A 26,355-nucleotide genomic window follows, 5' to 3' on the forward strand; every position below is an offset into this window, starting at 1 on the left:
CTTTATTTCTAAGAAGGAGATGATATAGGGGATTTTCCGTTCTTAAAGTGAATATGGCATGTGTATGTTAATTAAGTTATGCAGCCTAGCATCTGTGGTTTTGGATAAATATAAACCATAGCTTCTGCAATACAGCTTTAATATGTCAGAGTCCATTTATTTCCCTTCAATTAAAGTTGTTAATAAGTTTCCATAATTAAAAGTTATTAACAAATGAGACCTATAAGAAACACTTGACTATTACCACCCAGTGAAATTTCTTATTTTATTTATTATCAGTTTCTACCCAGTGACACTTTGGTGCCACTTCTCTGGGTCATGTTGTACATTAAACCCTTTCTAAATATAAATTTCATGTGATTTTTCTTGACACATAAAATGATCAATAGTAATTCAGTTACATTTTTGTTAAATGTCTTTATTCCAAATGTATGTTCATATTGCTGCAGTATAAAAACAGGAACCCTATATACACATAAGATTGTACATTTCTGCACCTACAAAAACCCAACTTTTTTGCACAAAGAGATACACATATTTATTATTTAATAATTTCTACTGTATTATTAAACTTATTTACATATGTTTCTATTAATTCTTGTTCATACAAAACAGCTTTCTAACCCAGACTCCCAATCTGGCGACACTGAAATAATCTAAAACAGACAAATGATGAACATCAAAACAGCATTTAAAATGAAAAGCAGCTTGAACTCTCTGTTGGGGCACAGTTGGTCAGATACACAATAAACTGCATCATTTTTATTCTGCAAATGTCCATGAATTACCAGCTAGGATATAGCAGCTTGGATGAGTAACAAGGACAGAGATTTTAATATGAAGCACAATAGAACTCCCTTGTTGAGCAGTCCTTTTATTTGAGTATGTGAGTAATATGGCTTGTAACTCACTCATTCATAGTAGCAGCTGCATCAAAAAGGGATGCAGTTGCTACTGTGAATGAGTGAGTTTCATGAGGAACCTATGAGAAAACCTATGGAAAACCAATACATGGATATATGTTAGCATAACAAATGTCACATTTGGTACAACTTAGGAAAAAAAACACATTGACAAGTTGCTTCTACTTTATAGTTGCTTTAAGTTTTGATGTGTACTTGAATTAGTTTGGCATAATTAATTTCATGCTTTTACAAAACATGAAAAATGCTTGTAAACTCTTCGGTTTGGAAGCTCTCAATGTTTCTATAATCTGGAAATATAGGCAATACATTTTAAGAAGAAGATATTTTAACTGCATTACTACAATCATTTTTTATAATTTGACTGTATTGTGATCAAATTATTTAACTAGGTCTGTTGTAGTATTATTTTGGTTTGGTTTAACACATACTAGCAGAGATTTTCTCTCAAAAAAAAAGGTCACAATAAAATATTTATACCTTTTTAGTGTCAGGTTCGGGAAGGGATGTCAATCATGACCAGGTTTGTACAATGAGACAGCATCAAGTTATAGATTTAGAACTGGCTTAGATTTTCTTTTAAAAGCACAAATTCTCTTGGTCAATACATACACAGCAGGTAGTGTCTCAGTCACACAGCTCCAGAGGCCTGGAGGTTGTGGGTTCAATTCCCGCTCCGGGTGACTGTCTGTAAGGGGTGTGGTGTGTTCTCCCTGTGTCCGCGTGGGTTTCCTCCGGGTGCTCCGGTTTCCTCCCACAGTCCAAAAAAACACACGTTGGTAGGTGGATTGGTGAATCAAAAGTGTCCGTAGGTGTGAGTGTGTGAGTGTGTGTGTTTCCCTGTGAAGGACTGGCGGCCCCTCCAGGGTGTATTCCCGCCTTGTGCCCAATGATTCCAGGTAGGCTCTGGACCCACCGCGACCCTGAACTGGATAAACGGTTACAGATAATGGATGTATGAATGAATAAGTACACAGAAAATGGAAAGGTTCGCAAGTGACAATACATCCTCTTTGTCACAACTGAGTGTTCATTCAGGATGCTTGTCAATGAAAAATCTTGTGGGGATTTAAAGAACAGCCTTTGATAGATTAAAAAGATGACAGACATGATTTGCGATGCTCTAAATGTGTAAAACTTCACCTGTGAACTTTGCTATGAACGCTCTGGAACTGTAAAAATGCTAATTAAAATTTTTACCACATTTTGGAACAATTCAACATTATAGTCTAGAATTAAGGACATTTTCAGTAAAACTTTTATTGGTTTATACGTTCTGATATTACTATTCATTATTGGAGTTCTTTCCAGATGACTCAGCACTAAGCTTACTGTTTAATGCATAAGAAATGCTCTAAATGTGGTTGGTGTAGTGAAGTGGTCCATGCCACTGTCTGCAACATGGCTGACTATTCCACAAATGCTTAATTACACCAAACTACACCAATAAGACACTTGGGCAAAACTCCTAACATTACAACTGATTAGAATTATTCATTTCTATGCATGAGAGCATGTGCCAAATGATGTAAATACAAATAATAACCTGATTATTGTAACATAAATGATGTTACAATACATCAACATATACAAAATTAATACAAACCTATATCATCATACTCATAATCCTGCTTTAGGTCACACTATGTATTCATAGATCTGCAGAAACTATTTCTCAGTGAATTTAGCTACTTTAATGTACATTGATAGCTGATACATGCCCAGTGCTGAGCATGTGCTAGATAAGTATAACGCCATCCAGCATTTGGTTACGGGACAGTGGAACTACTCTGGAAGATGAATGCAATTAAATCTTCATTGAAATATTGTAATATCTAGTGTAAATCCATTCTTCAAGAGCTGAAACTATTTCAGAAGCTATGTAATACTCCAAATTTCTAAATTCATGCTGGATGAGCTAATGTGGCAAAATGGTGTAAGTAATTATAACTGCAAGCAGTTACAGAATGTTGCACCACTGTGCATGTTACATAGCATTGCAAATCACTGCTGAATTATGCATTCAGTTTTCATAGGAAATATTACGGCATACCAAAGCTGAATTCAGAAAATCCCGTAACAGATTTTTATTTATTTAAAAAAATATCTGAAATTTAAATTTCTTTTTTATGTTTTCTGTAAGTACTTTATAATGATAAAAATGAATGGAAATGCAATCCAAAAATAAGAGGGGAAAAATTCTGTGCAACAATATGTCTGCTACTTAGTCCTCTCCTTTACCACAAGTGAAGGCACTTGGCCGGCAAAGAGCCCAACAGTGCCAGAGTTAATTCCATTTGATAGCTCAGTGCAGGTTAAGACCCTGTCACCAAGTCTGGCCACAAAACTGTGCCAGAGAACAAGACATCAGTATTCTCTCCATGCACACACAAAAGGAGACCAACTTACTTAGAGAACTTAGTAAAAAGTCTGCCAGTAAATTTTCACATGGATGCTGCCACACTCATCAACTTTGTGTTGATTATTCTTATACTTGTTTTCATTAACACTGATGTGAAAATCTGTCAAAAAATGAGAACGTGACATTGAGGACACATTCACATTTGTGGAAAATTTTTGGCAGACATATGTATCATTATGACGTACACACGCAGTGCATAGCAAGATGGTGGTCCTTGGTACTGTGTGCCAAAGATGCTGACGATTTGCTCCCTGGACTGTTTGGACTGGTGAAAGTAACCAAAGCTTGCGTGGAGTCACAGGACTGCTTTTCTGCATCCTCCGAATCAAGAGATAGCAGGCTGAGGTGTTGTTTTCTCAGCAGCGTCGCCTGAATTTGTCTGAGCATGAGTCCTAAGTCCTCTTTAAAGTGGGGGTTGAAAAGCACATATAGCAAAGGGTTAAGGCAGGCAGGCAGAGGTACCACCACTAGAAGTACTGATTTAACCACATCTGGGCCCACTGCAGAGAGTTTTAACAATGCAGAAAATGAAAGAAATGCTACAGGGAAGTAGAGAATACAATTAGCGAAAAGAAGCCAGGCCACGTGACGGATCATGGAGCAGTCCCAAAGCTTGTCAGGTTCTCCTTTCTCCAGGCTGCAGTACAAGCGTGTGTAGGAGATGGTCATGATGAGGTAGCACAAAGAGTTGACCAACACTTGCACAACCATGAATCCCAGACCAGAGTGCTCACCAAGTGGCAGAGGAAGGCAGAGAGAGGAAATGCTATTTTCATGGAGGAGTGATACTGCTGTTATGGCCAAGCCCATGATGAAGCTAAGTGGTATTGCTAGCTTAACTATGGCAGTTAATGCTCTACTTTCTGCTGTAGCTTTTCCACTACAAACAGAGAAGCCCCTCTCCACAGCAGCCACAGTCAATAGGAAAACACTAGTCTGTGATGCAAAGACAGACACAAGGCCAGTGAGTTTACAGCAGGTACTTCTCTCCCAGTGAGCACCATACAGGGAAAAGCTACCAAACGTGAGGGCATCAACGATAGCCATAGCCCCACTGCATAGTCCCATCAGACTGTTGACCAGTGCTAGCAAGCCAACCAGCAGCTTTACAGGAGACAAAAATGTTGGCGATAAGAATATAGAGACCATCACCATAGCGTTACAAACCAGGGACAACACTGCAATGATCCAAACTCCACTTCGGATGAGCCAGCTCCCAAAAAGAAAAAGACATGGCCGGAAAGGGCCTGGAAAAAGGAGAAACAAAACAAAAAAAATTAGAAAAGAAGGTTGGCAAAAAACAAAAAACAGAATGCTAGGAACTGTCCTTTCTTTACCTGGTGTTGGAGAGCACTGGACAGAGCTGTGAGATACAGGTTCATCTTCAGAGTCCAGAAAAAGATCCTCAACTTCATGGTCTCCTTTTATGGAAAGAAGGCTCTGGTAAACATTTCCATCATAAACATTAATCTCTCTATTAAATATAATGACTTACTACAGGTGTTCAAATCCAATAATGGGGATCAGATTCACCCTGCAGAATCAATGATGCCCTGCCTTATCTGATCCAACTGATGAAAAGCTCGTATGAATTAACCAATAACAGCTGAGATGGAAAACGTGTTCATTCATTCATTCATTCATTCATTCATTCGTTCGTTCGTTGTCTGTAACCACTTATCCAGTTCAAGGTCGCAGTCAGAAAACTTGTGCTGAGAAGAAATCTTAAAATTAGGCAAGGCAGGGAAAACAATTTTCATATTTACTTGTCATGGAGTTTAAATAATAAAAAGGTAAAAATGGGTGTAAAGTACACACCTTGACTAGACACCATGGTCTCCTTCCTTCCTAAATCACTGCTGCTATTCTTCTCTTTGTCCCAGGGACTACCATATTTCTCACAAGCCAAAAATGCACAGCACTGAAAGGCATATGGCATCTCTACGACCCTTCAAATTTAAAGAAATGGTTGTTTTATATCTAATACTTTCATATATTAACAGTAATAAAACATGAAAGTCTTCTTACCTTAGTCTAGGAAAGCTTTCCACTGGTAGTAGCTCTTGTAAGTCCATATTGCCAGCCAGTTTTAGGTGGGTTAAAGTATGAAGATCCCCCACAGGTAATGAAGATAGGTGATTGAAAGTGAGATCCCTAGAGAGAGGAACAGATATGCAATTCCTGCAAATGCTCGTAATATTATATTATATTTTTTAGTAAAAAAAACACTCAATAACCATTAAAAGAGTTACACATTTGGCCATAAATATTAGAACTCACAGTTTGGTAAGAGCTGGCAGTCCTGAGAAGGAGAGAGGATCCACAGAGCACAATTTATTCCAAGCCAGGTCTCTGCAAATAGATGGGGAAACTGTCAGTGGCTGCATATTCAGCATTAAATTTAACTAGCGGGAATTTAGCTGTAAAAGTGAAAATTTTAAAAAGTAAAAGTAAAAGTTTAGCTGAAAAGTAAAAATCTATACATTACATCCATATGTACAATCAGCCATACAGGTGTATTAACTTCTACAATTACAGACTGTTGTTCATCTGTTGCTCTGAATTCTCTGTTAACAGCCTTTCAATCTGTCCTTAATGCTAAGGAGCCCCACAGGACCATCACAGAAAAGATATTTTTGAGTGACTCTCAGCGCTGCAGTGACACTGACATGGTGGTGTGCAAGTATGTGTTAAGTTGGTATGGGTGGATCAGACACAGCAAAACTGCTGGAGTTTTTAAACCACCCAATCACTGCTGGACTGAGAATAGTCCACCAACCAAAAATATTCAGCCAATAAATAACAGAAACTGTGCAGCAACAGATGAGCTACTATCTTTACATCTTCAAGGTGGACCAACAAGTTAGGTTTGCCAACCTTGGTAGATTGGACAAATGGGCAATGTATAAAAAGTCCAATGCTGTAATAATTTGAAAGCAATGTGCAAAATATCACTCACTTAGTTCAAGTCTAGATATATTTCTAACATAGCCTTTAAACTTAAGAGTCAATCAGATTTTATTTTAGAATAACCTCTGAGTTATAAGTGTTTCTAAACAAATGGTTAGTGATCACAACTTTGATTAGTGATTCTTTTCTATTCTTTTCTTTTCTATATAAATAGGTGTGTTACATTTAGTATTTGTTTTTCAAAGTATTCTATACATTAACAGGCCACACACATGTTTGGTGTATTTTCAGCATGCAGTGTGAAACTGGTCTTATTTTATGGTGCTGGAACTGACATACATACACATTTCTCTGCATACTACTACACCAAGCTGCAGACGTTAGGCAGGATGTTTAACTACATTTTTCCCAAAGGGTTCACAAATTCAAACTGAGGGTGCTATGCATGCTTTTGCACCGATGTGAGTAAGAACATGAGAACACATTACACTAGAGATTGGACACCTGTTGTAGCCACTCATACTCACAGGGACTTTAGGGAAGGCAAACCTCGAAACGTGTCAGCTTGCAGCTCATGGATCTGGTTATGATGGAGATCACTAATCAGTAAAGACAAGCATTAGTTGTTATTCTTATTTCTCTTAATATGATCCTGGCCATAAATTTACCATTTTCATTTGTTACTCACATTTTTCTAATCTTTTCACAGCCTTGGAGACACGGCAGGGTTTGGATTTGATTGTATGAGAGGTCTCTGTAAAGAAGACATTTTGTGTCATTTTGTGTTAAGGTTCGTTCAAAAAATCTACTAGGATCACTAGGATTTTATCAAATCATTACTAACATCTAACAATTGTCTTGAAAGATTCTCCATTTGACAATACAATAAAAAAGGTGGCTGTTCTTTATTTTGAACTCTTTACATAATTTCCCAGACAGGGATTAAGCTTAGTCCTGGACTATACCCTCTTTTAAGTGGAAAATCACAATTCAAAATGGTGTGCAGTACGGGACCAGGCTTAATCCCTGTCTGCAATCCTCCCCAGAAAAATAATTCTGATATTTGTCAGTCTGAACATATATTGTTTTAGTGGAAATGATGTACATAATCCAACATATTCAAGGCCGAACATTTGTCATTGGAATGTGTTTTACAGTATCAACAGAAAAAGCTCACGACTCACAGCATCTGCAGGTTGGGAAGCTGCTCACACACTGTGCTGGGTAAAGATGTAATTCTTGCTCCTGTGATAGCACTGAAATCAGAAAAAAAAATGCTGAGAAAATATCCAGAAATTAAACATTTTCAGCAGAATTTAATGACCACATGATTTGTGGTCTTATGCAGTTCTATATACGGAGAAATGGGTTCAGTAAAAGTGGAACAGTTAACATTTTATGTGAGAGCATTCTGAGTATGAGAGAACTCACAGCCTTTCAAGACTGTATGTTCCTGTGAGATCAGGAAACTCTGTGATGTCTGCAGCTCCATTTAAAGACCTAAACACAATAACAAGCATGTCTGTAAATACTCATCATGATTTAAATCAGGGTTGTAACTGAGCATGAAGAAAACAAAACAGCAACAAATTGGATGCTTCTTATGTCCAATAAATACTCACAGTGTTCTAAGTTCTGGCAGGTGCTGAAAAGCTGACTGTCCAACAAACTGAATGGGGTTGTCATAGAAGAATCTATTAAAAATGGTTGTAAAAAAATACAAAGTCAAGATTGAAACAGGAAAGGCCAGCTTAAAACAGCTCTTTAAGATCTGTTTAGGATTGAACTTCCTGGCTGAGAGTAAATTTGTAAACAGAACAAAAAGTTCTGGAGAAAGGATCTCAAAAAGCTCTATATTTATTATTTATTACACCTTAGGCTATGACATAAAAATGGAATCATAAGGTATAATATTACAACACAAATCAGACAAAGTTTAGATGTAATTTAAATACTGTGTGAAGGTCCATCCCAGGTGTTGATGGTGCTTGTGGACAAAGTTAAAATAAGTATTCCTTTTGGCACAGTAAGGTTTGCCAAAGGAAAAGCAATCCTTCTTTGGTACTTAATCATGGCTACAATCACCTGTTTGACATTATTTGTTTCAAAACATATCATTATTTCCTTTTACCTTGTTACTTGTTCTAAACTACCCCTCTACTTCAGTATTACCTTGTTTTAACATGTAAGCTAAAGGTCATGTATGGATGCATATTTGCAAATTAAATAAGCCTGATCAGATTAAACATTAATATTTTTGTTTACCTTCTGCAATAAAATCGAAGTCAAAATAAATTTAGAAATCACTATTTGCTTATTTAATGTGCATTCTCCATACATCACTGTTTGTTCTGGTTTGGGGCAGTAGTGATCTTTAATCTACCAATTACTGAGAAGATAGACAGCCTTTATAAATATTTGTATGTATATTTATAGTTAAGTAATTCCGACAGTCTTCAAAACAAGTGTAATCCAAAGGCAGATCAGTTTTGTGGTTCCATTATTATCATGAGTAATGTGCTTACATTTTAAAATTAAGCTCTTCAATATTTCAAAATCACACACTAGAGGCAACAGTTAATAGTTTAAATGCTTGACGATTGGCAGACATACATAGTCAAGAGAGAGGGGTTTCCAATGAATGCATGTTCAGGAATGGACTTTATGTTGTTGTTGTGAAAACCCCTGAAAAACATAAATTTGATGAAAATGGGGATAAGACAAGGGAGGTAAAATGTATGTATATGTACATATACCTACAAATCCATGTCTTTAAGTTCTGACAACGACAAGGAACTTACAGAGGTATGAATTACAACATCTGTGGGAATTCCCTGTCTCTGTCTGAAACTTGAGGACAATTAACTGTAAAATTAGGGGAGGTAAAAAGAGATTCTGCATATACTTACAACTCTTTTAGAGTCCTCAAGGTTCTGATTGCAACAGGGAACTCCTCCAGACTGTTGTAATTCAGATCTCTGTAAGTACAAGATATTCAAATATTAGAATTTCCCCATACTGAGAATGCTATGGTAAAATATTAGCCAGTGTATACACACACACACACACACACACACACACACACACACACACACACACACACACTGAACATACAATATGAGTTAAATATTTCCATCTGTGGAAGTAGCTTTCCCAGTGACTAGACATCTTTCTATGAGAAAATGTTAACCTTCAACTTTAAATTTCTATTGTTACAAAACAAACAGAAAAACAAACATACGACTAAGCACAGCTAAAATAAGCTAAGCTATTATCTTTCAACAAATAACTGCATTATTAAAAACTACTGTCTACAGCCCAGTGCATTTCAGTGTAAGAGTAAATAGCATGCTTGCCTAAACTTTATTGTTAATGTTGTATAGTAAACATTCAGGTAACATGCTGCTGTGCATGGAGGCCACACACTTTGAATAATGACAGCAGGAATTAACTTTTCCAGTTGAGTAACACTTGTTATGTTTGAATATTGTGTGTGCCTAACATTTAATTTATCTCTTTTCTTTCCAGCGTTTCTGGAAACTGTCAATATCATTAAAAATGTCACAACTTCAGAGTTAGGCACACAATATTACCACATTAAGAGGATTTTCAAAATCTATTGGCACTCAGCATTCAACATATTTACAGAAAATTGATATAAATACACTTAATATACAACTCTTATCCTCAAGTACTAAAACAGGAATATTTCTTATATATGCATGGCATTCCCTGCTTCTACACTAGTACACCCCCCCCAAACACACACACACAAATTCCCCTTTTGGAACTGAAATGGCCCCCATGAAAGGCTGACTAGTGACTCCCTCTATTGAGCTGGAATGCTTATCTACTGTATCTGAGAAGGAAGAAGAAGGTAAAAGAAGATGGTAAAAGAAGGATGGAGAGAGAATGGAAGGAATTGGAATGGCACTTTTGCTGCATATTAATGAGAGGTCAACTCACAGAGTCTCCAGGCTCTGTAGCCCATCAAAGCTCTGTTTTCCCAGGGAGAGCACTCTGTTGTTATTGAGATGCCTGCAGAGGGAAGGCATAGAGAACAGTCAGATGTACCCACCCCTCTGCGTTTAGCAAACTGAAAGCTGATTGGCACAAAAAAGAACGAGAAGACAAAAAAGTAACAAAGGCTGGGGGCTTCTTCCCCTCTCTCTTTCATTGTGACCGATGCCACTGTAGACTAATTATAAATACCCCCTAGCTTTGCTTATTGCATGCATATTAGCATGACTGTATAGCATGTGAAGATCAAAGGGATGGAGTTCTGCTTTTGATTATGGACAGCTTCTTTCAGTAGGCTTTCTCTCAGACTTAAAAGCCTGTTCACCACCACCAAGAAAAGTGTAATAGCATGAAGTATTTCTGTTTAAAAGGTAGCAATAAAATTATACCGGTGTCTTTCTTACAGTGGTCATTCTGCCTTAGTATAGGTTTAGCTGTCACAAAGAAATGACTGTCCCTGGCTGTCCATTTGCAGGCATCTAATTCCAGAAAATGGACCAGCTCCAATCAAATAAAGAAATACTGAAAGAGGAGGAAAGTTATGGAAATTAAGGACTTGATTAAAAGAAACAAAATGCTGATTTGCTTTAAATACAAAACAGTTTTTAAGACTATGAAATTGATGAATACAAAAAAGAGAGCGTTTGAAGTGTGTTTAATTTTCCTCAGGCAACAGGATATTTATTTCTCAGTCCTCCCTAATGTCTGTTGTGACTGGCAAAGAAGTAGCTTCAGTTTTAATATTTCGAATTAATGCAGAATAAACATAAAAGGTCCTAGTAAAGGTGAACAATAAACTATTATACTAAAAATCAACTCCAGTAATTATGCTAGTCATAAAAGCTAAGAAAAAAAAACATTCATTTATTCACTGTCTGTAGTGTACTTAACCAGTTCAGAGTGTCTGAAGCTTACCCAGAATTACTGGGCGTACCCTGGAAACACCCTGGATGGGGTGCCAGTCCATGCCATAAAACACTCACACATTCACTCACACACTCATACTGAGGTAATATATAGAAGTCGCTGTCCAATTAAAAACATGCATCTCCATTTTTGTGGATTTTTAGTTTAATACATTATGTGACCACAGCAGCTGTCCTGCATATTGTGTGAAAATTTCATGATAAAAGGAACCAATAGAAATCTCCTATTTTTCAAAATTACTAATATAATCTTTTTACATTCACTTCCATTGAAAGTTAAAAAGATTTTTTTCCTACTCCAGTAAAGTTACTATTTTGGGAGATAAATACATTTCACTTGACGATGATGATATATAACTATATAAAAATATATTTTTAAATATATAATTACCTATTTTCTCCCATAGTCAAAACAGACCGTCCCTACTAGGTGTTTTTGTAATACAGCAACAATTTGCTTGCTGTCAAGAAGAAAGCATTCAGATACTAGATTGAAATGAAGATGTGGTTTCTAGAGAGGTTTATTTGGCAGTCTAAGTCTATTTCTTGCAAACACCTTTCCTTATTTTGCCCTGACTACTTGAGACTTTACAGATCATATAAATAATTTAAGCCAACTTTAATGTCTGTGACATTGTAATTAACCCTTTCAGAATATCACTGGTATAGCTATACTTTCTCCCATCACTATAGTCTTCATCGTGTTCATTCATACATTCATTCAGTATTTGTTTCCATTTTCCCCATTTCAGTAAATATACTCCCTTCTTTTGGCAGAATAAAACATTGCCTCTGTTCATTGTTAAATACAGAAAAAATATAATAAATAATGACCAGGGAGTACTTACAAGACCACTAGACTTGACAGATTAGAGAATGCCCTGTCTGGGATATGGGTGATTTTGTTGAGAGCCAGAGTCATTGCCTGCAGGGAGGAGAGAGCACCCAGTGCATCAACAGGTACTTCTGTCAGGGCATTATCATCCAGCCACAGGTGACGCAAACTAGACAGACCATTAAAACAGTGTTGCAGTACCCTGGAGATGTGGTTTGCATCCAAGCGCCTGGTGAAAAAAAATGTTATTTTTCATTTAAATGTATGTCAGGCTGATTAACTTCCTGATTGTTCATGATTCATGATTATTTTTAAAGTTATCTATTAAACTATCAATGCATGGAATCCCCAGGACTAGATATAGGTGCCTTGGATCAGTTGATCAAAGCTCATATTTTAATACAAATTATAAATAACTATCTAAGAGGGATTTCAGGGAACACTAAGCATCATTAAGAAATTGCTTCAACTGTTTTGAACAACACAAGACACAAAAATGTAAAACCTTTGCTTGAAAGATTACATTCGTAAATGGTTAAATCTCCACAGTCCTAATCACCACAATTTTTCAGGTAACAGAAGTGCATGGTAGCACTCTAACCTGCAACGATAGAGAATATTAAAAAAATTCAATCTTCTTTAGCTTGTTGAGTTGTTTCCACCTTCATTCAAGGAAACTGACAGCTTTCTTTCAATTGTTCAGATGGAAAAGAGTTGTAGTTGAATGGACACTTCCTTAGCACGAAGTTTTAAAGACTGCATTTTTCAACTTTCAGACAACACCCTTAAGGCATCCTTGTCACAGCTTTTCACAGAACAGCTGTTCTGTCTTCCCTTCACCAGCATTCTCTCCCATATAACATTTTACATTGGTTTAACAGAAATTTGAGTTTCGATTTGGGAATCATATGATCCTTGTTTATGATACGCTAAAAAGCAGGAGGATAATTCGATAATTACAAGCTGTCTAGGCCCAAATTACCTCTAACTGACTCTAATCCAAATATATAAACAAAATTAATAGATTTATAAAAGCACAACAGCCAAACAATCAGAAGCTTACTGAGAGTCTCCATTTATACTGAATTATAAAAGATAATCTGAATGAACACTTACATGGGAATTAGGAGATACTGTTTATTATTGTTCCTGGCTGTATCTACTTTAGAGTTTGTGCCTGTATAGTCCTTGTTCTGTTCTTTAGTTTTATGTGCCATTGACATTCTTGTGTGGCTTTTGATTCATTACTTGGGTATTCAAGGAAACACCATTCCAACTGGTGCCCAAGATGATGGGACTGTGCTACATTGTCCAACCTATCATTAACCTGATCATAGTTTTTCATAGTCAAGTTCCCACTTCTGTCCCTCATGTGGCCTCTACATCTTCCTTTGTTACAGGATTTATACTTATGATGGCAGTTTATTTGGCATCCCCCCCACCCCAGTCTTCCCAAAATTTGTGCATTCCAACAAGTCATACGTCATATGACTGCAGAATGTGGAACAGTCCAAATAAATTATCTTAATAACTCGTGCTGGGATTTCCTCAGGCAAACATTTCAATGATTTACAGAGAATTGTGCAAAAAGCAGAAAACTACCCATGTCTAATTATCCTGTGCATGTAAACAGCTTGCTGATCCATGTAAACGGGTAAGAATTGTACATAAAAATTGACTGCAAGGAAACACATCAGCATTTAGATATAGTGTACAAAATTTAATTTCACAATCGCAGACTGTCTGAAGCCAATGTTCTCAATGAAGATCAATAATGGTCCTGATCTCTGATGGCCACTGGAGCACCAAAACTATAGAGCTGAAGAGTGGAAAATGATAATAATTTGTATTTGGTGTATATGGTGATGAACGGATCCAAATTTGAAATTGGATCAGTGTGATCCATATCCTGTTGGATATTGACAGCAGAAAGAAGAATGTTTTCATGGCACACATTAGACACAAGAAAACCTTACCAACACAGCATTTTTGAACATCGAACATTTGTGTTTATTGCTAGATAAACACAAATGTAGCCTTGTGTTTTTCTTGGAGGTAGTCCTTTCAATACAAAGAGATTTTTCCTTCTTCAAAAGAACCTCACAGCTATCATTAAGAACTTCTTTAAATAGTTTCAAAAGCTGTAACTGACGGTAAAACCTTCGCAGTGAAATTAGCAGAAACTAGATAGCCTATCTGACTTGTGTAAATGCAACTTGCCCCACTCACCTCAATTTGGCCATTGAGAACATAAAGACTGCCTCAAGAAAGGGAGCACTTTTTTTCTTTTCCCTGACAACTATTACCAAAGATGCCCAGAGCGACAACATATTCAAACAATGACCACACTGTTCCCTATGCCAGGCACAGGAGAGACGAAAAGTGCCGTATCAGACAATGCTTATGGATTAATGTGATCTTGGGCTGATATTCTGCATGTATTGAGAAGGAAGAAAATGATGAGAAAGAGATAAAGTGAACAGATGGGATCCATATTGAATGCAGTGAAAGATAATCTGTATTCAGCCTCCTTTACGAACCCACTCTGTCTTTTTAAACTGATCAAAGTTGAGGCCTCATGAGGACTGAATTGATTTAGAGGAGTCTAAGGGTTGCTCCTCATCTTGTGTGCCTTTCTCCTTAGTTCCACCCCCCCACCCCTCTTTCTGTTTCATATGATAATTAATGGAGCCTTGGCACTAGGGGGGCTCAATCTGGTAAACCAAAACAAGAAGTGAAGAGAAAAGAGAAAGAGTGCCTGAGAGACATTAAACTGCATGTGTATACATGTGTACTCACAGGGACTGAAGGTTCCGCAGACCCTGAAAGGCCTCGCTGGGGACCTCCTGAAGCTGGTTGTTTTGGAGCATTCTGTGTGAGAAAGTGTTAGAAGGTACAAAGAGTCCAGAAAAGTTCAAGGAAAGAAAGGTAACAGGAGATCAACTAAAAGGAGGCCACGATTCAATGTCAGGAAGATGCTAAAAGATAGTGTGCTTACTCAGTTACCAAAATTCTTGGTCAAATACAGCATCCAAAATTGCTCCTTCTTTGTTAAATTGCATAGAATTTGGATGTAAACTTGAACTTAAATGCCTGCATTTTCAGTTCTTAAATAATTCACTTTCCAATAATTCAAATAAAACCATATTAACTGAAAAACCTAAAGCAAAAATGCAATGATTCTTCACTATTTTTTATTTGTGTATTTGAAATCAAAATGTGAAAATTACTACATCTGAATGCAGTTAGTATTTTAATACCAACACTTTTCTTTACATTATTTATGACATCAAACTTATGATATAACTTTTTTTTGTTTACTTTGACATATGCAACAGTAACAAAAACTGTAGGTTGTAATTTTTAAATTTAGAGCATTTGACAAGCACTGTTATCTAGAGTGACTTAAAATTTCAATCTTGTTGCAGACGGATGCCAATACAGCATAAGAAGTCCTGCACAAGAGCTCTTACTGTTATTTCATCTTTATTCCCGCCCAAGCTGGAAACAGGACCATAGTACACTACTTGCTAGACAGCAGTGTTACCCACATTGCTATGACAATTGTCAAGGACTGCAATTTTAATCATGCCCTTTGTACATCTGAACTTGCAATCTAGCTTGGTGCATTTAACATTCAAGCCTCAATTTCAAGTACAAAGACAACATTTCAAGTGTTCACGCTAAGAAAGTTTACTGTTTTTGAACAGTATTTGAAAAGTATTTGCCCATTTTGAATTTGATGTCAGTACAACTTTCCAAAAGTATAGGACAGGGACAAGTTCATCACTGTGCTGCAACACCTCTCCTTTTAAAAACACCCTGTAAAATGTTTGGGAACTGACTGCTGTAGTTTACTAAGTGAAAATGGTAGCAGTGTTGTTCTTCTTTGCAAGATATAGTTTAAACATGCATTTGTGGATGTACTGAACACTATGTTCAAAGACAGTTTTGTCATCTTGATGGCAGCATATGCGTCTTTCAAATTCCAAAATATGCTTCCTTGTCAGAATTACCTGCAAACATATGCCAGTCATCCATTCTGTGGGCACTGATGCAAGCCTGTGTCATGTCAGATGTTGGCTTGTGCATCTTTTTCTGATAACAGTCTGGACAGTTACTTTTGTCTTTGGCACAGACAACTCAGTGTCCATTTTTCTTGAATGTGAAGTGATACGTAGACTCATGTGAACACAGTACACAGTACACAGTCTTATGGACCATCTGAGGTGAGTTTGGGCCCAAAGAACGCTGGAGAGAATCTGCATAGAATTAATGCATGGCTTTCTCCTTGCATTATAGTTTCAGGTTTCATTTCTTGATGCAGCAGCTGACTGTGTTAGAGGTTTTCCAAAACACTCTTGAGCACATGTGGCTTCCTCATACATTCACTGTGTGAGTCCTCATACATTCACCAGGAGTTTCACCAGGAGACCAGGAGTTTTCTGGTCCTGCCGTACATTGACTGAAAATACTCAGATTTTCTGGATCTTTTCACCATATTTTGTACAGCAGAAGATTACAGACTTAAATTCTTTGCATCATGAAAAATAAGTCTTCTTTCTGAATTTTCTGACAGTTTTTATTTAAAGTTTGGCACACAGTGGCAAGCCATGATCTATGTTTGCCTGCAATGATTGAGCCTTTGATGAATACTCCTTTTATAGCTTTTATATTCAAAAGCCTGAAGTGGAATATTTCCAAAAAGTGAAATTTGAATATTCTATAAACATTTCACTCTTATACAGCCCCTGTCCCGACTTTAAGGATTATGTTGCATGTACCAAAATGAAAATGTGTTTATGTTTAAAAACAATCCAATTGATCAGTCAAGACATTAGAAACGTTTTCTTTGTACTTTTGTCTTGTTTTAATTGCTTTATATAAAAAATACTTTTCCAGAAAGAGGGTTTGACATTTAATATTTTCTCCACATCTTTCAATCTTACATTAGTCTCAGTTAGGCTAATGGATTTCTGTACAGTATGCCAAGGCTAGGACTCCAGCAGACAAACTAAAACATATGAAAACATGTTTTTCCTGTATATTTTCTTATAGACCTTATATTTCTTAGACCATTAAAATGTGTCATATTCACATGATACTGTAGACTATAGATAAAGCTGACTATAGTGTGTACACAAAGAGCCTCTAAAAGTGCAATTAAAAAAAGAAAATCAAAGCACTGTTTTTGGTGTGACTATGTAAGGTCAGTTTTCAAAAACAAGCCAGAAAACTTCACAACCACTCCAATATTGTGTAAATGGCAATGCAAACAGGTTCACTCACAATACTCTAAGACTGATGAGACCGTCAAATGCTCCTTTAGGAATTTCCTTCAAATAATTTCCAGCTAATCGTCTGTGAAAAGAACAGAATGAAGCTTTGGTTAAAGATTAATCCCTGATTCTAGAACTTGCAATGGAAATAATAACAAAGAAAAATAACCATACTGTACTTTCAGTTTGCTCTTAGTATTGCTCTGAATGCTCTGCTTTTCTGGGCCTCAATAAGGTATGACACTATATACTTTATATTTTGGAGCTTCACAATAAATAGCTTTTGGTCAAAAATCGCAGTTGTGGTGTCTGACTTCCCACAGCTTTCCACATATATGAATCATAAATCTGCTGAAACTCAGAGCCAATTGCATGAATTCCAAATGTATATATTGTACATTAAAAGGAACCAAATATTCATTATCTGTAACCGCTTATCCAGTTCAGGGTCATGGTGGGTCCAGACCATACCTGCAATCATTGGGCGCAAGGCAGGAATGCACTCTGGAGGGGGTGCCAGTCCTTCACAGGGCAACACACACACACCTACGGATACTTTTGAGTCACCAATCCACCTACCAACCAGAGGCGATTGCTCTAAGACTGCAAGGGAAGCTCAGCTTCCCCTAAAGTGTCAAAAAATAAGTGATCAAATATATACTATTGTGTGTACATGTCATTGAATAAATATGCACTACAACACGCTCAACTTTTGTTCAGAAGCTTCTTATCACTGGTAAAGACGCGGCTTTCCTGCAGCTTCAGTGCTTTAAACAGTGAGGACACTGAGCGTCCACAGAGTTCAATAGCGAAGCAGCGAAGTGCAGCGAAACGAGACGAGTCATTGGATAAATGCTGGGCTTTGTCCCGCCCATCGAACACTCAGCGTTTCTGGGGGTCTATGGGGCAGTGGGCTTCCCCTCCTTGAAAGACCAGCATCCGCCACTGCTACCAACGTGTGTTTTTGGACCATGGGAGGAAACTGGAGCACCTGAAGGAAACCAACGCAAACACGGGGGAGAACACACCAACTGCTCACAGACAGTCACCCGGAGCGGGAATCAAACCCACAACCTCCAGGTCCCTGGAGCTGTGTGACTGAGACACTACCTGCTGCACCACCGTACCGCCCTGGAAATTAAATATAAAAATAGGCTAAAGATTTTGAGTATCGCCTGCATTTCTACAACATAACATTTAGAATGTTAATGTACTGAGAAATATTTATTAGAGATTATACCATGTTCTAGTTTGACAAAGACAATATATATATATTTTTTTGCACGGAAGTAACACTCTTGACCTTTCTGGGTAAACCAGTTTCACTCTTGCCAGCTTGTGTCAATGCTAAATTCCATACCATCTCAAGAAACAAGGAAGGAACGAGGCCAAAAGTCGGCAAGTACCCCGTATGCCACAGGACCTGTACTAACACAGCAGTGTCATTTGTTGCAAAGAAGTGTTGTATCTCACCCCTTGTGGGGGAGTCAGCATGGAAGGCCTGTTAATGAATGAAGACATAGATCCAGACAGACAAAACTGCTGGTAAGGTACTGGAACAGCACTTCTCCTAATCTTCTGGGGCTTCCAAGAAAGGGGTCAATTTTTGTTCACCGAAGAGGACAGTTTGTTTTGAACAGACATGAAACCACAGCCACTACACCTGAGCACACAGCAATGACAGAATTTTCTCCCTCTCTCAAAAACTCTTGGCTTCTTGTTCTTTGCAGCTATGGACTTCAGGGTCAGATACAAGGCAGTAGAAAATTATGGTGAGTATAAAAACAGAATAATGGCTAATTTCTTAGTTATGCCATTACCACACTAAGAGGATATTCATCTATTTTTTACTTTGTAGCAAATTAACAAAAAATAAATATGTCACAAACGATATTTGTTTAATATATAAGAAATTAAATTAAATTACCTGATTTAATGATATATATATTTTTTTCAAAACCAACTAGAGGAAATTATACTCAATATGAAAATTCTGAGAAAAAAAAAGAGTTATTATCACCTTTTAATTTGCATTTCTAAAGATAATATATTTAAAACATGGAACATTCAAATCTTCTGTTGAAAGGGACTGTTTACAAACTTAACAAGCTGGTAGATTTAGCTACTTAAAGAAATCATGGCCCCAGCAAGAGAGGTGTCAGTGAAAAAATACAATAAACCTTGAAAACAGAAAATGCACAAGAAAGCAAATGAAAACAAATGGGCGTTAACAGAATTCAATATTTGTGATAGAACTGCGAAAACATCAGCTGAATGAAACATATAGAAAACCCTAATGAAAAACCTCCAAAAACACCAAAACAGGAAAAAACATGGACTACAGTGTGAATACCTGCACAAAATGAATGATCACTGTTAAATCGCTTATCTGCATTGGCCAACTAGATGACAAGCTGAATGAGCATCCTCTAACAGTGGTGATTCCACAGGGTGTCAAGTTACTATTATGAAATTATTCTTATTGTTTATTATTCATTTTAAATAATTTTAGCAACTAAAGAAAAGTTATTTTTCACAGTCCACTGTTGACAACTTCCAGTCATATCAGTTAGTAAAGCACTTTGGCCTTAAAATCAGTACTGGGATTAGCCAATAATGTTCTTATGGCTGGACCTTGGAAAATATTACTTAACATTTCGAATTCTTTTGAAAAGCACTGTATAGCCAATCTTATGAATGAGTGTGAAGCATAATTGAAGGCCAAAGCCAAGTATGTGTGGAAGGATCATACTCACAGCTCCTCAAGAAAGTGAAGATTAGACAGAGCATTAGTGGGCAGCTGGCTTATGTTGTTCATGCTTAAATCTCTGCAGTGAGCGAGAGAGAGAGAGAGAGAGAGAGAGAAAGAGAGAGAGAAAGAGAGAGAGAGAGCATCAGAATAATAATTGTAGGTATATCATTCCAAACCTTCTTTTAATAACATCTGTTTATATCACTGTGTTAATTGATAATTACCTTTTAAAATATATTTTTATATTTATATTTTAGTCATATAGTATAATTAACACAATATACAAAATGTTTACACCATAGAGTCATGTAAAAACAAAGCTGAAAATGAAAGGAAATAGTGTATGGTTAAAATACACTGTCAGCTGTTACCTGTTATTCCATGATTTTAGAGAGTAACTAAATAGAAGCCTCTTAATTGAGTCTAACCAATATGTGGGTTATCCAATAATGCTGCGATATATTAATGTTCTATGTAATAATACATTCATTCATTCAACTCCTTCTTCCTTCTCAGAATCACAGTGTGTCCGGAGACCACCTGCCAGAATTCAGTCATGTTATGGGATAAAACCATAAACAGCTGAGACTTTGGAGCCATCCTGTTTAATAATATAACCACAATACCTCCAGAACTGGGGAATATAGCATGTGAATAAAGTAAACAAACAAACATTTGATGAAGTGATTAAATTAAATTATTAAAAATGGGAACTTAAACTCTCCTCATGATCAATTAGAAATCTATATTTTAATTATGATAAATACAGGAAAAAATAAAGGAAAAAAGTTTACAAATACATTAATAAAATGTTATGCCTAGTAAAAACACATGCAGTACATGCAACAATACAATACATATTGCTGTTTTTGCTCCAAGATACGATACATTTTCGATACAACATGGAGAAAGGACATGATTTTAATTTCCTGTTTATTTTTTGATGTAAGGGTCAAAGAGGTACACAACAGTATATTTGAAAAGGATGACTGGTACCAGAAATTTTCATAGAAAAATAAAAAATATATATATAAAATGGGGACATGGTGCTAACATAAGTTCCCTTTAAATTCCCTGTTTTTCAGCTCTGACCTTGCTGCTCTCAGCGTCGCAGCAATACAGCCCCCTGTAGGAGGGACTGTGACTCCATTGGCTGCTGATCGGCTAAATAAATGTGACGACCAATGAGAAGTGCGTTCTCTGTTTAGGAGGCGTGGAGTATCTGCCCCGCTCCTCTCAAACCATGGCCATAAAAGTGACCTCAAAAATATGGAACAAAACGCGTTCCGTATCGGTTCAAAACGGAAGGCATCTTTTAGTGACAAAATACGTTACTAATCTGTATTTTACAGGACGGTTGGTAACACTAGTTCCAGCAAATTCTTGCTCTCTGCGCTAGCCATTTCACATCCAGCTAAACGTCTAACAGGCTAACCAAAACAATATAGCATGGTGTAGCTTCCCAATAGCTCGAAACACTTTTCCGGCGTCGTCATAGTAACTCAGCATTCCTATTACACACCGTGCCACTAGATGTCGCATGAAACTACAGCACGCTTCAGAACTATGTCCTGCTCTGCAGATGGCTGCAACTCATTAACGCGGGTTGTCAAACGGCTCAGAATGTTTTTTTTTTAAATAAAATCTTAATTTATTCGATTCACAGCTCGCATTGTATCGAAAAAAATATTACTATGTTTATTGTGACAGCCCTACAGTATACATGGAATATTTCCTGAGTGTTGACTAAATAAGACATCTGAGGCACTATACTGTCAAAACAAAAACCAAGCAGGACACTGCTTTAATAAAACCCAAAGTGCCAGTATTTGGTAATTATTGACAGTAATTATATACTCAGCATTACTGCAGACACCATAACTACATAACTACTAAAAGCAAAAAGGTAAAAACCACACACACACACACACACACACATATATTACCAAAACATCAACTTGAGTGCCCATAATCCGACATCTAAAAGCTCATCTATAATCAGTGTCATCAGTGTTTGTGTAAAAAAATATATTTCTGGACAAGTGCAGGAGAGTACAGTACATGAGCTCAGTTAACTTATCAATACAATATCAATAAAAACATATATCTTTTCAAACTTAAATCTTTTAAAAATAACTTTAATGCTGTCCTTAACAAAAAAAAAAAAAAAAAAAAAACAACTTCAGGAATACTAAGATTGACAGTTACCATTAAATGCTATGTACCTATCCAGATATCTGCCACACTCTTAGAAAACAAAACATCTGTTGATGCCCAGTTGAACCGGGTAATTTGATTTCGATCAACAACAGCTGCTTCTAGCCTCAACCTAATGATCTAAATAAACAGACGTGCTGTACTGTGCATATGTCTTAAACCCCTCTAGGCTGGGTTCCAGCCCTATGTGTATTACTTCATGACTACTTGTTGGCTGGAGTCACTATTGCTATATTACTGTACAGTGATGGATGACAAACATGACATATTTGCCACAGATTATCTAGAGTAATCACTCTTGAATTCTTGAGCAATCTAAGTCTAAAACGACATGTTTATAAAGAAAAAGTTACATGGAACACATACAAGATTTGCCTTTCTTGCAAATATAATTTTTTTAGGTGTAGTATTTACAGCTCATAATTAACGGCAATACAGAGTTTGAGCAGTACGTTCTGTTTTGGGATTGGGGCTTGGTAGATTTAAAGAAGACAAATGAACCTATGGCCTGTGTGTAAGAAGATCCGCAATAAAAACAGAGCTCTGCAGGAAACTAGACTCACTCTAATCAACACTGCAGCGGCTGCATTTAGAAGTAATTAGGTTTAATGCAGCGGAGAAGGAGTTGGTGTTGCTTGTAAGGCTGGGGAAAGACTGGGGAGAGTTGGCCAAGCAAAGAGGGGGCGATTGCATAGCTCCTCAATGTCTTTCCCAAGGGTCTAAAGTATCCAGGCAGGAGGAGGCGGGGGGTTGGTAGTGAAGTGAATTACAGGGCAGCTGACTGGCAAGGGGTAGTGATACCTTTTCAAAGAGGCTGATGGTCACTCTCTTCCCTGCTCCCTCTCACTCTTAGGTCTGTAGTAGAAGACTGTCTCGTCCTAAACATGGAGAACAAAAGCAGGCTTTTTGCCAGGTTACTCACTGTGTCTAGGTGAAGTTGTAGGATACCTATCAATCCTATCAGATGGATAAAATTGTTAGGTACCGTACAGTCTCGTAATACTATCAGCCTCATTCCTTTGGACCCATCTGAATAGCCTGAATAGCCTACCAGTTCATGGAGTCACAGTGTCTGCAAGGTACACAAAGCAGAAGAACAGATAGAGGCTTTGTTTGTTTACCGTGGTCACTGCAATTAAATGCATAGCCTCAGACATGTTCAAAGGAGCTCCTTGTCCTTTAGGAAAACAGAGAAGTACCAATGAGTGGGCCTTCATAGAATTTGGTCAAAATATGACTATGAATATAAACGCTGTGGATAATATATTATCTTGTGACACAACCACGTCTGAAGTTCTTGTACAATTTGTACAGTGTAGTCTGAAGTTTGTATAAAGTTTGATAAGTGGCAAAATAACCTGCCTGGTATTTGGTTACACGACTTGAAAATCTGGCTCAGAGTGGAATAATAAAACAGTGCAGTGAATCAGGTTTCCCCGAGCTCCTTAAAAAGGCGCAGCCTGCACCTGCTGCTCTCTGGCTTCCTTCTGCTGCCACAATGAACATCTGGCACCATCTTTTGCTTGGACCTCAGTTGAAGTGAAAGGGGCTGGGCTGCACAAGCTGCCCCACACTACAAACAAGTAGGGGGGAGGGGGGCATGCAGAGAATGTGCTCCACCAGACTGGAGTTACCTAAGGAGAACTGGATTTTCCAAAATGTTTAAAAACTTTTTATTCAGGTAATAATTGCTAAAAGAGCTTTATAAAAATTAAATCAGTAAATCAAACAAGTGAATGCTGAAAGGCATAAGGGACCATCTCTGTACATTTTTTCCATGCTATTTTATAGTTTTTCTACATTTATATATAAGCAATTTAAAATATACCAAAACAATGGCAATAATTGTTATAAATAAATAAGAAAATCATTTTCACAATCTTTGGAGCATTTATTCTTTGAGCTCATGAAAAAACAGGCAAATCCCATCTCCCAACCACATTCATGATTAAAACTGTCTAAAGTGGTTATTACTGTATTAAATTGTAAATCTTATTGGCTCCTGTTAATCTACACTGAACTTAATTGGCCCTTTGTGATTAGCATACCTTTTGCTAATGCTCAGCTGCAGCAAACCAGCACAAGCTTTGTTTTGGATGTCAGTAAGATGAACAGCAGCAAGGGAATGTGATACACTGATCACCAGCAAAAACAACGTATGTTGGATCCTGGATACTACTAACAGAAAAAGGCAATAACTACAAGGACAATCTTAGTGTTAGCATGCTAAAGAAACTAGACAACAAAGACTATTTACAGTACTGCAAAAAGATTTAACGCTGATCTAAAATTCAGCAGAAATATAAACGAAACAGCTGTAACTTGGTTTTGTTTCCTTTTATTTGGAAAACTTTTCAGAGACTTTACTCTCCTCTTCTGTTCTTGTGTCACACAGAAAATCACATTCGATGAATGAAAGGTACTCACACTTTCTAAAGGATGGATAGTGAAACAACCCAGAGACCCAGAGTGGTTTAGGAAACACAGTTGAGATTTAGTAATCAGTAATCAGGAGAAAAGAAACAAGCTGCTGTAAATTTAATGGCATTCAGGAACTCAAAGGGACACTGATATTTGTCTGCTCACACCACATGTTCATTTATATCAGACCCAATACAAAACATGTGGTAGTCTATAGCAGATGCTGTAAGTTATTCTCCTTTATTGTACTGTAGCAAGGGACAAAACCTTTTCTAAATCCAGCAGATGTGGTTTGTGATCAAAAACTAATCCTCCCAATTCAGCACCTGACCTCAAAAATGTTTGTGACTGATAGCCATCAGATCCTCAGAGTTTCCAACACCTAGAGTAAATCCTTCCCAGATGATTAGGAGCTGCTATTGCAGCACAAGGGGGGCAACCTACTTGTTAATACCCTTAATGGTGGATCAGCAGGTGTCCATAGGTATCTTTTAGAAACTTACAGAAAGGAGGTGAAGACGCTGAATCCTGCCGGGATCTCGGTGAGCCCGAGGTCTGAACAGTCCACTCTCAGCAGAGCTCCGTCCTCCTCCTCACAGCGACAGTGCTGCGGACACTCGGGCGATCCACACAGCGCTTCTCGGACACACACCGCCAGCACCAGCCGCAGAGCCACCGCCGCACACCACAACATTGCTTTAATGACACGTCCAAGCCAGCGTTGGAGGAAAAAAAACCTCCTTCCTCCGTCGAGAAGCACTTAGCGAACACTTGCTAACAACGACGGTTTAAAGCTCGAGATGGACCGTTACAATTTTGAATGGTGCGCGCGCCGACACTTGTGACAAGATTTACCTCAGCACTTCTCCACCTCTACTCTGTCTTTATTTTGGCTCCACGTCCCTTTTTACCTTTCCTTTCGCAGTGTGAGAGTGGTGGGCAGGGACAAGACCACCATGGGGCTGGCGTTTGTGATGGAGAGAATAACGCAGGGCTCTCATTCCTTTTCACCTTTTGTCCTGCTGTGGTCTGCAACAGACAATGTAGGCTAGGCTCTCACCTGCCAAATGCCATTTAATGCCCCAAACCAACAGCAGTGAACTTTTTTTTTTGTTCTTCCTTGTAAACTATGCAAGTCCTTGCCATCCTTTTAGTTGCAGCGCATGAGGTGTAGAATCACATGTGCTATAACTGATCTGACTATCTAAACTAGGCCTATACAATGGTCAACTGGTAAGAAACAGAACAAAATATCTGTGTTTAATAATCAGTACACTGCATGCATTAATTAATAAGATTTCCGTATTTCTGTTTCCAAGCAGCTGACTTACTCACCAAGGTTTGGCATAAAATACCACAAACTATTAAAAATGACAAATAAAAAGTCTGACTTGAACACACTTGAAACCTAACTAGGCCTACTTTTGGCAGTAAAAATGTTTTATTTAAATAGCCTGTGTATATAGTTCATGCCACTCAATAATTATTAAAATCTGCTTATGGTGCCCCCCCAAAGCAGACAGTCATGAAGACAAAATCCCCAAAACCTTCAATGAAATGTGATATTTTGGAGCAGTGGCACATGGGCCTAAGTTAGCCATGCTCAAAGCCAAGCAAAAAGGTAGAGAGGTACAAAGAAAAAAAAAATAC

General features: G+C 37.5%; 1 protein-coding gene across 3 annotated transcripts; it reads right to left on the reverse strand.

The window, feature by feature from the left end:
• Positions 1-329: 329 nt before the first annotated feature.
• On the reverse strand, positions 330-25,944 carry LOC136695282 (leucine-rich repeat-containing G-protein coupled receptor 5-like). Of its 3 annotated transcripts, none has more exons than XM_066669267.1 (18): positions 25,209-25,944; positions 20,072-20,143; positions 17,326-17,397; positions 14,836-14,907; positions 12,050-12,265; positions 10,222-10,293; positions 9,165-9,233; positions 8,869-8,940; positions 7,878-7,949; positions 7,687-7,755; positions 7,440-7,511; positions 6,944-7,009; positions 6,783-6,854; positions 5,626-5,697; positions 5,374-5,499; positions 5,164-5,294; positions 4,683-4,766; positions 330-4,592 (listed from the first exon to the last, which is right to left on the reverse strand). In XM_066669267.1, the coding sequence occupies exons 1-18, from the start codon at positions 25,397-25,399 to the stop codon at positions 3,520-3,522; spliced, it is 2,673 nt and encodes an 890-aa protein (XP_066525364.1). In that variant the 5' UTR covers positions 25,400-25,944; the 3' UTR covers positions 330-3,519. The 3 variants fall into 3 exon arrangements, with proteins under 3 accessions (XP_066525364.1, XP_066525366.1, XP_066525365.1); XM_066669269.1 differs by lacking the exon at positions 25,209-25,944 and adding an exon at positions 21,160-21,261; XM_066669268.1 differs by lacking the exon at positions 10,222-10,293.
• Positions 25,945-26,355: the final 411 nt, after the last annotated feature.

Source organism: Hoplias malabaricus, chromosome 4 (assembly GCF_029633855.1).
Source record: "Hoplias malabaricus isolate fHopMal1 chromosome 4, fHopMal1.hap1, whole genome shotgun sequence".
Lineage (NCBI taxonomy): Eukaryota > Metazoa > Chordata > Actinopteri > Characiformes > Erythrinidae > Hoplias > Hoplias malabaricus.

Bases quoted from the DNA above. Each gene is read 5' to 3' on its own strand.
- LOC136695282 (XM_066669267.1), bottom strand. From the start codon at position 25,399: ATGTTGTGGTGTGCGGCGGTGGCTCTGCGGCTGGTGCTGGCGGTGTGT. The intron at 14,908-17,325 runs GTGAGTGAACCT...TTTCTCACACAG, and splicing joins CTCATCAGTCTTAGAGTATT to AATGCTCCAAAACAACCAGC. The intron at 8,941-9,164 runs GTAAGTATATGC...TATGTTTTTCAG, and splicing joins TTGAGGACTCTAAAAGAGTT to GGGTTTTCACAACAACAACA.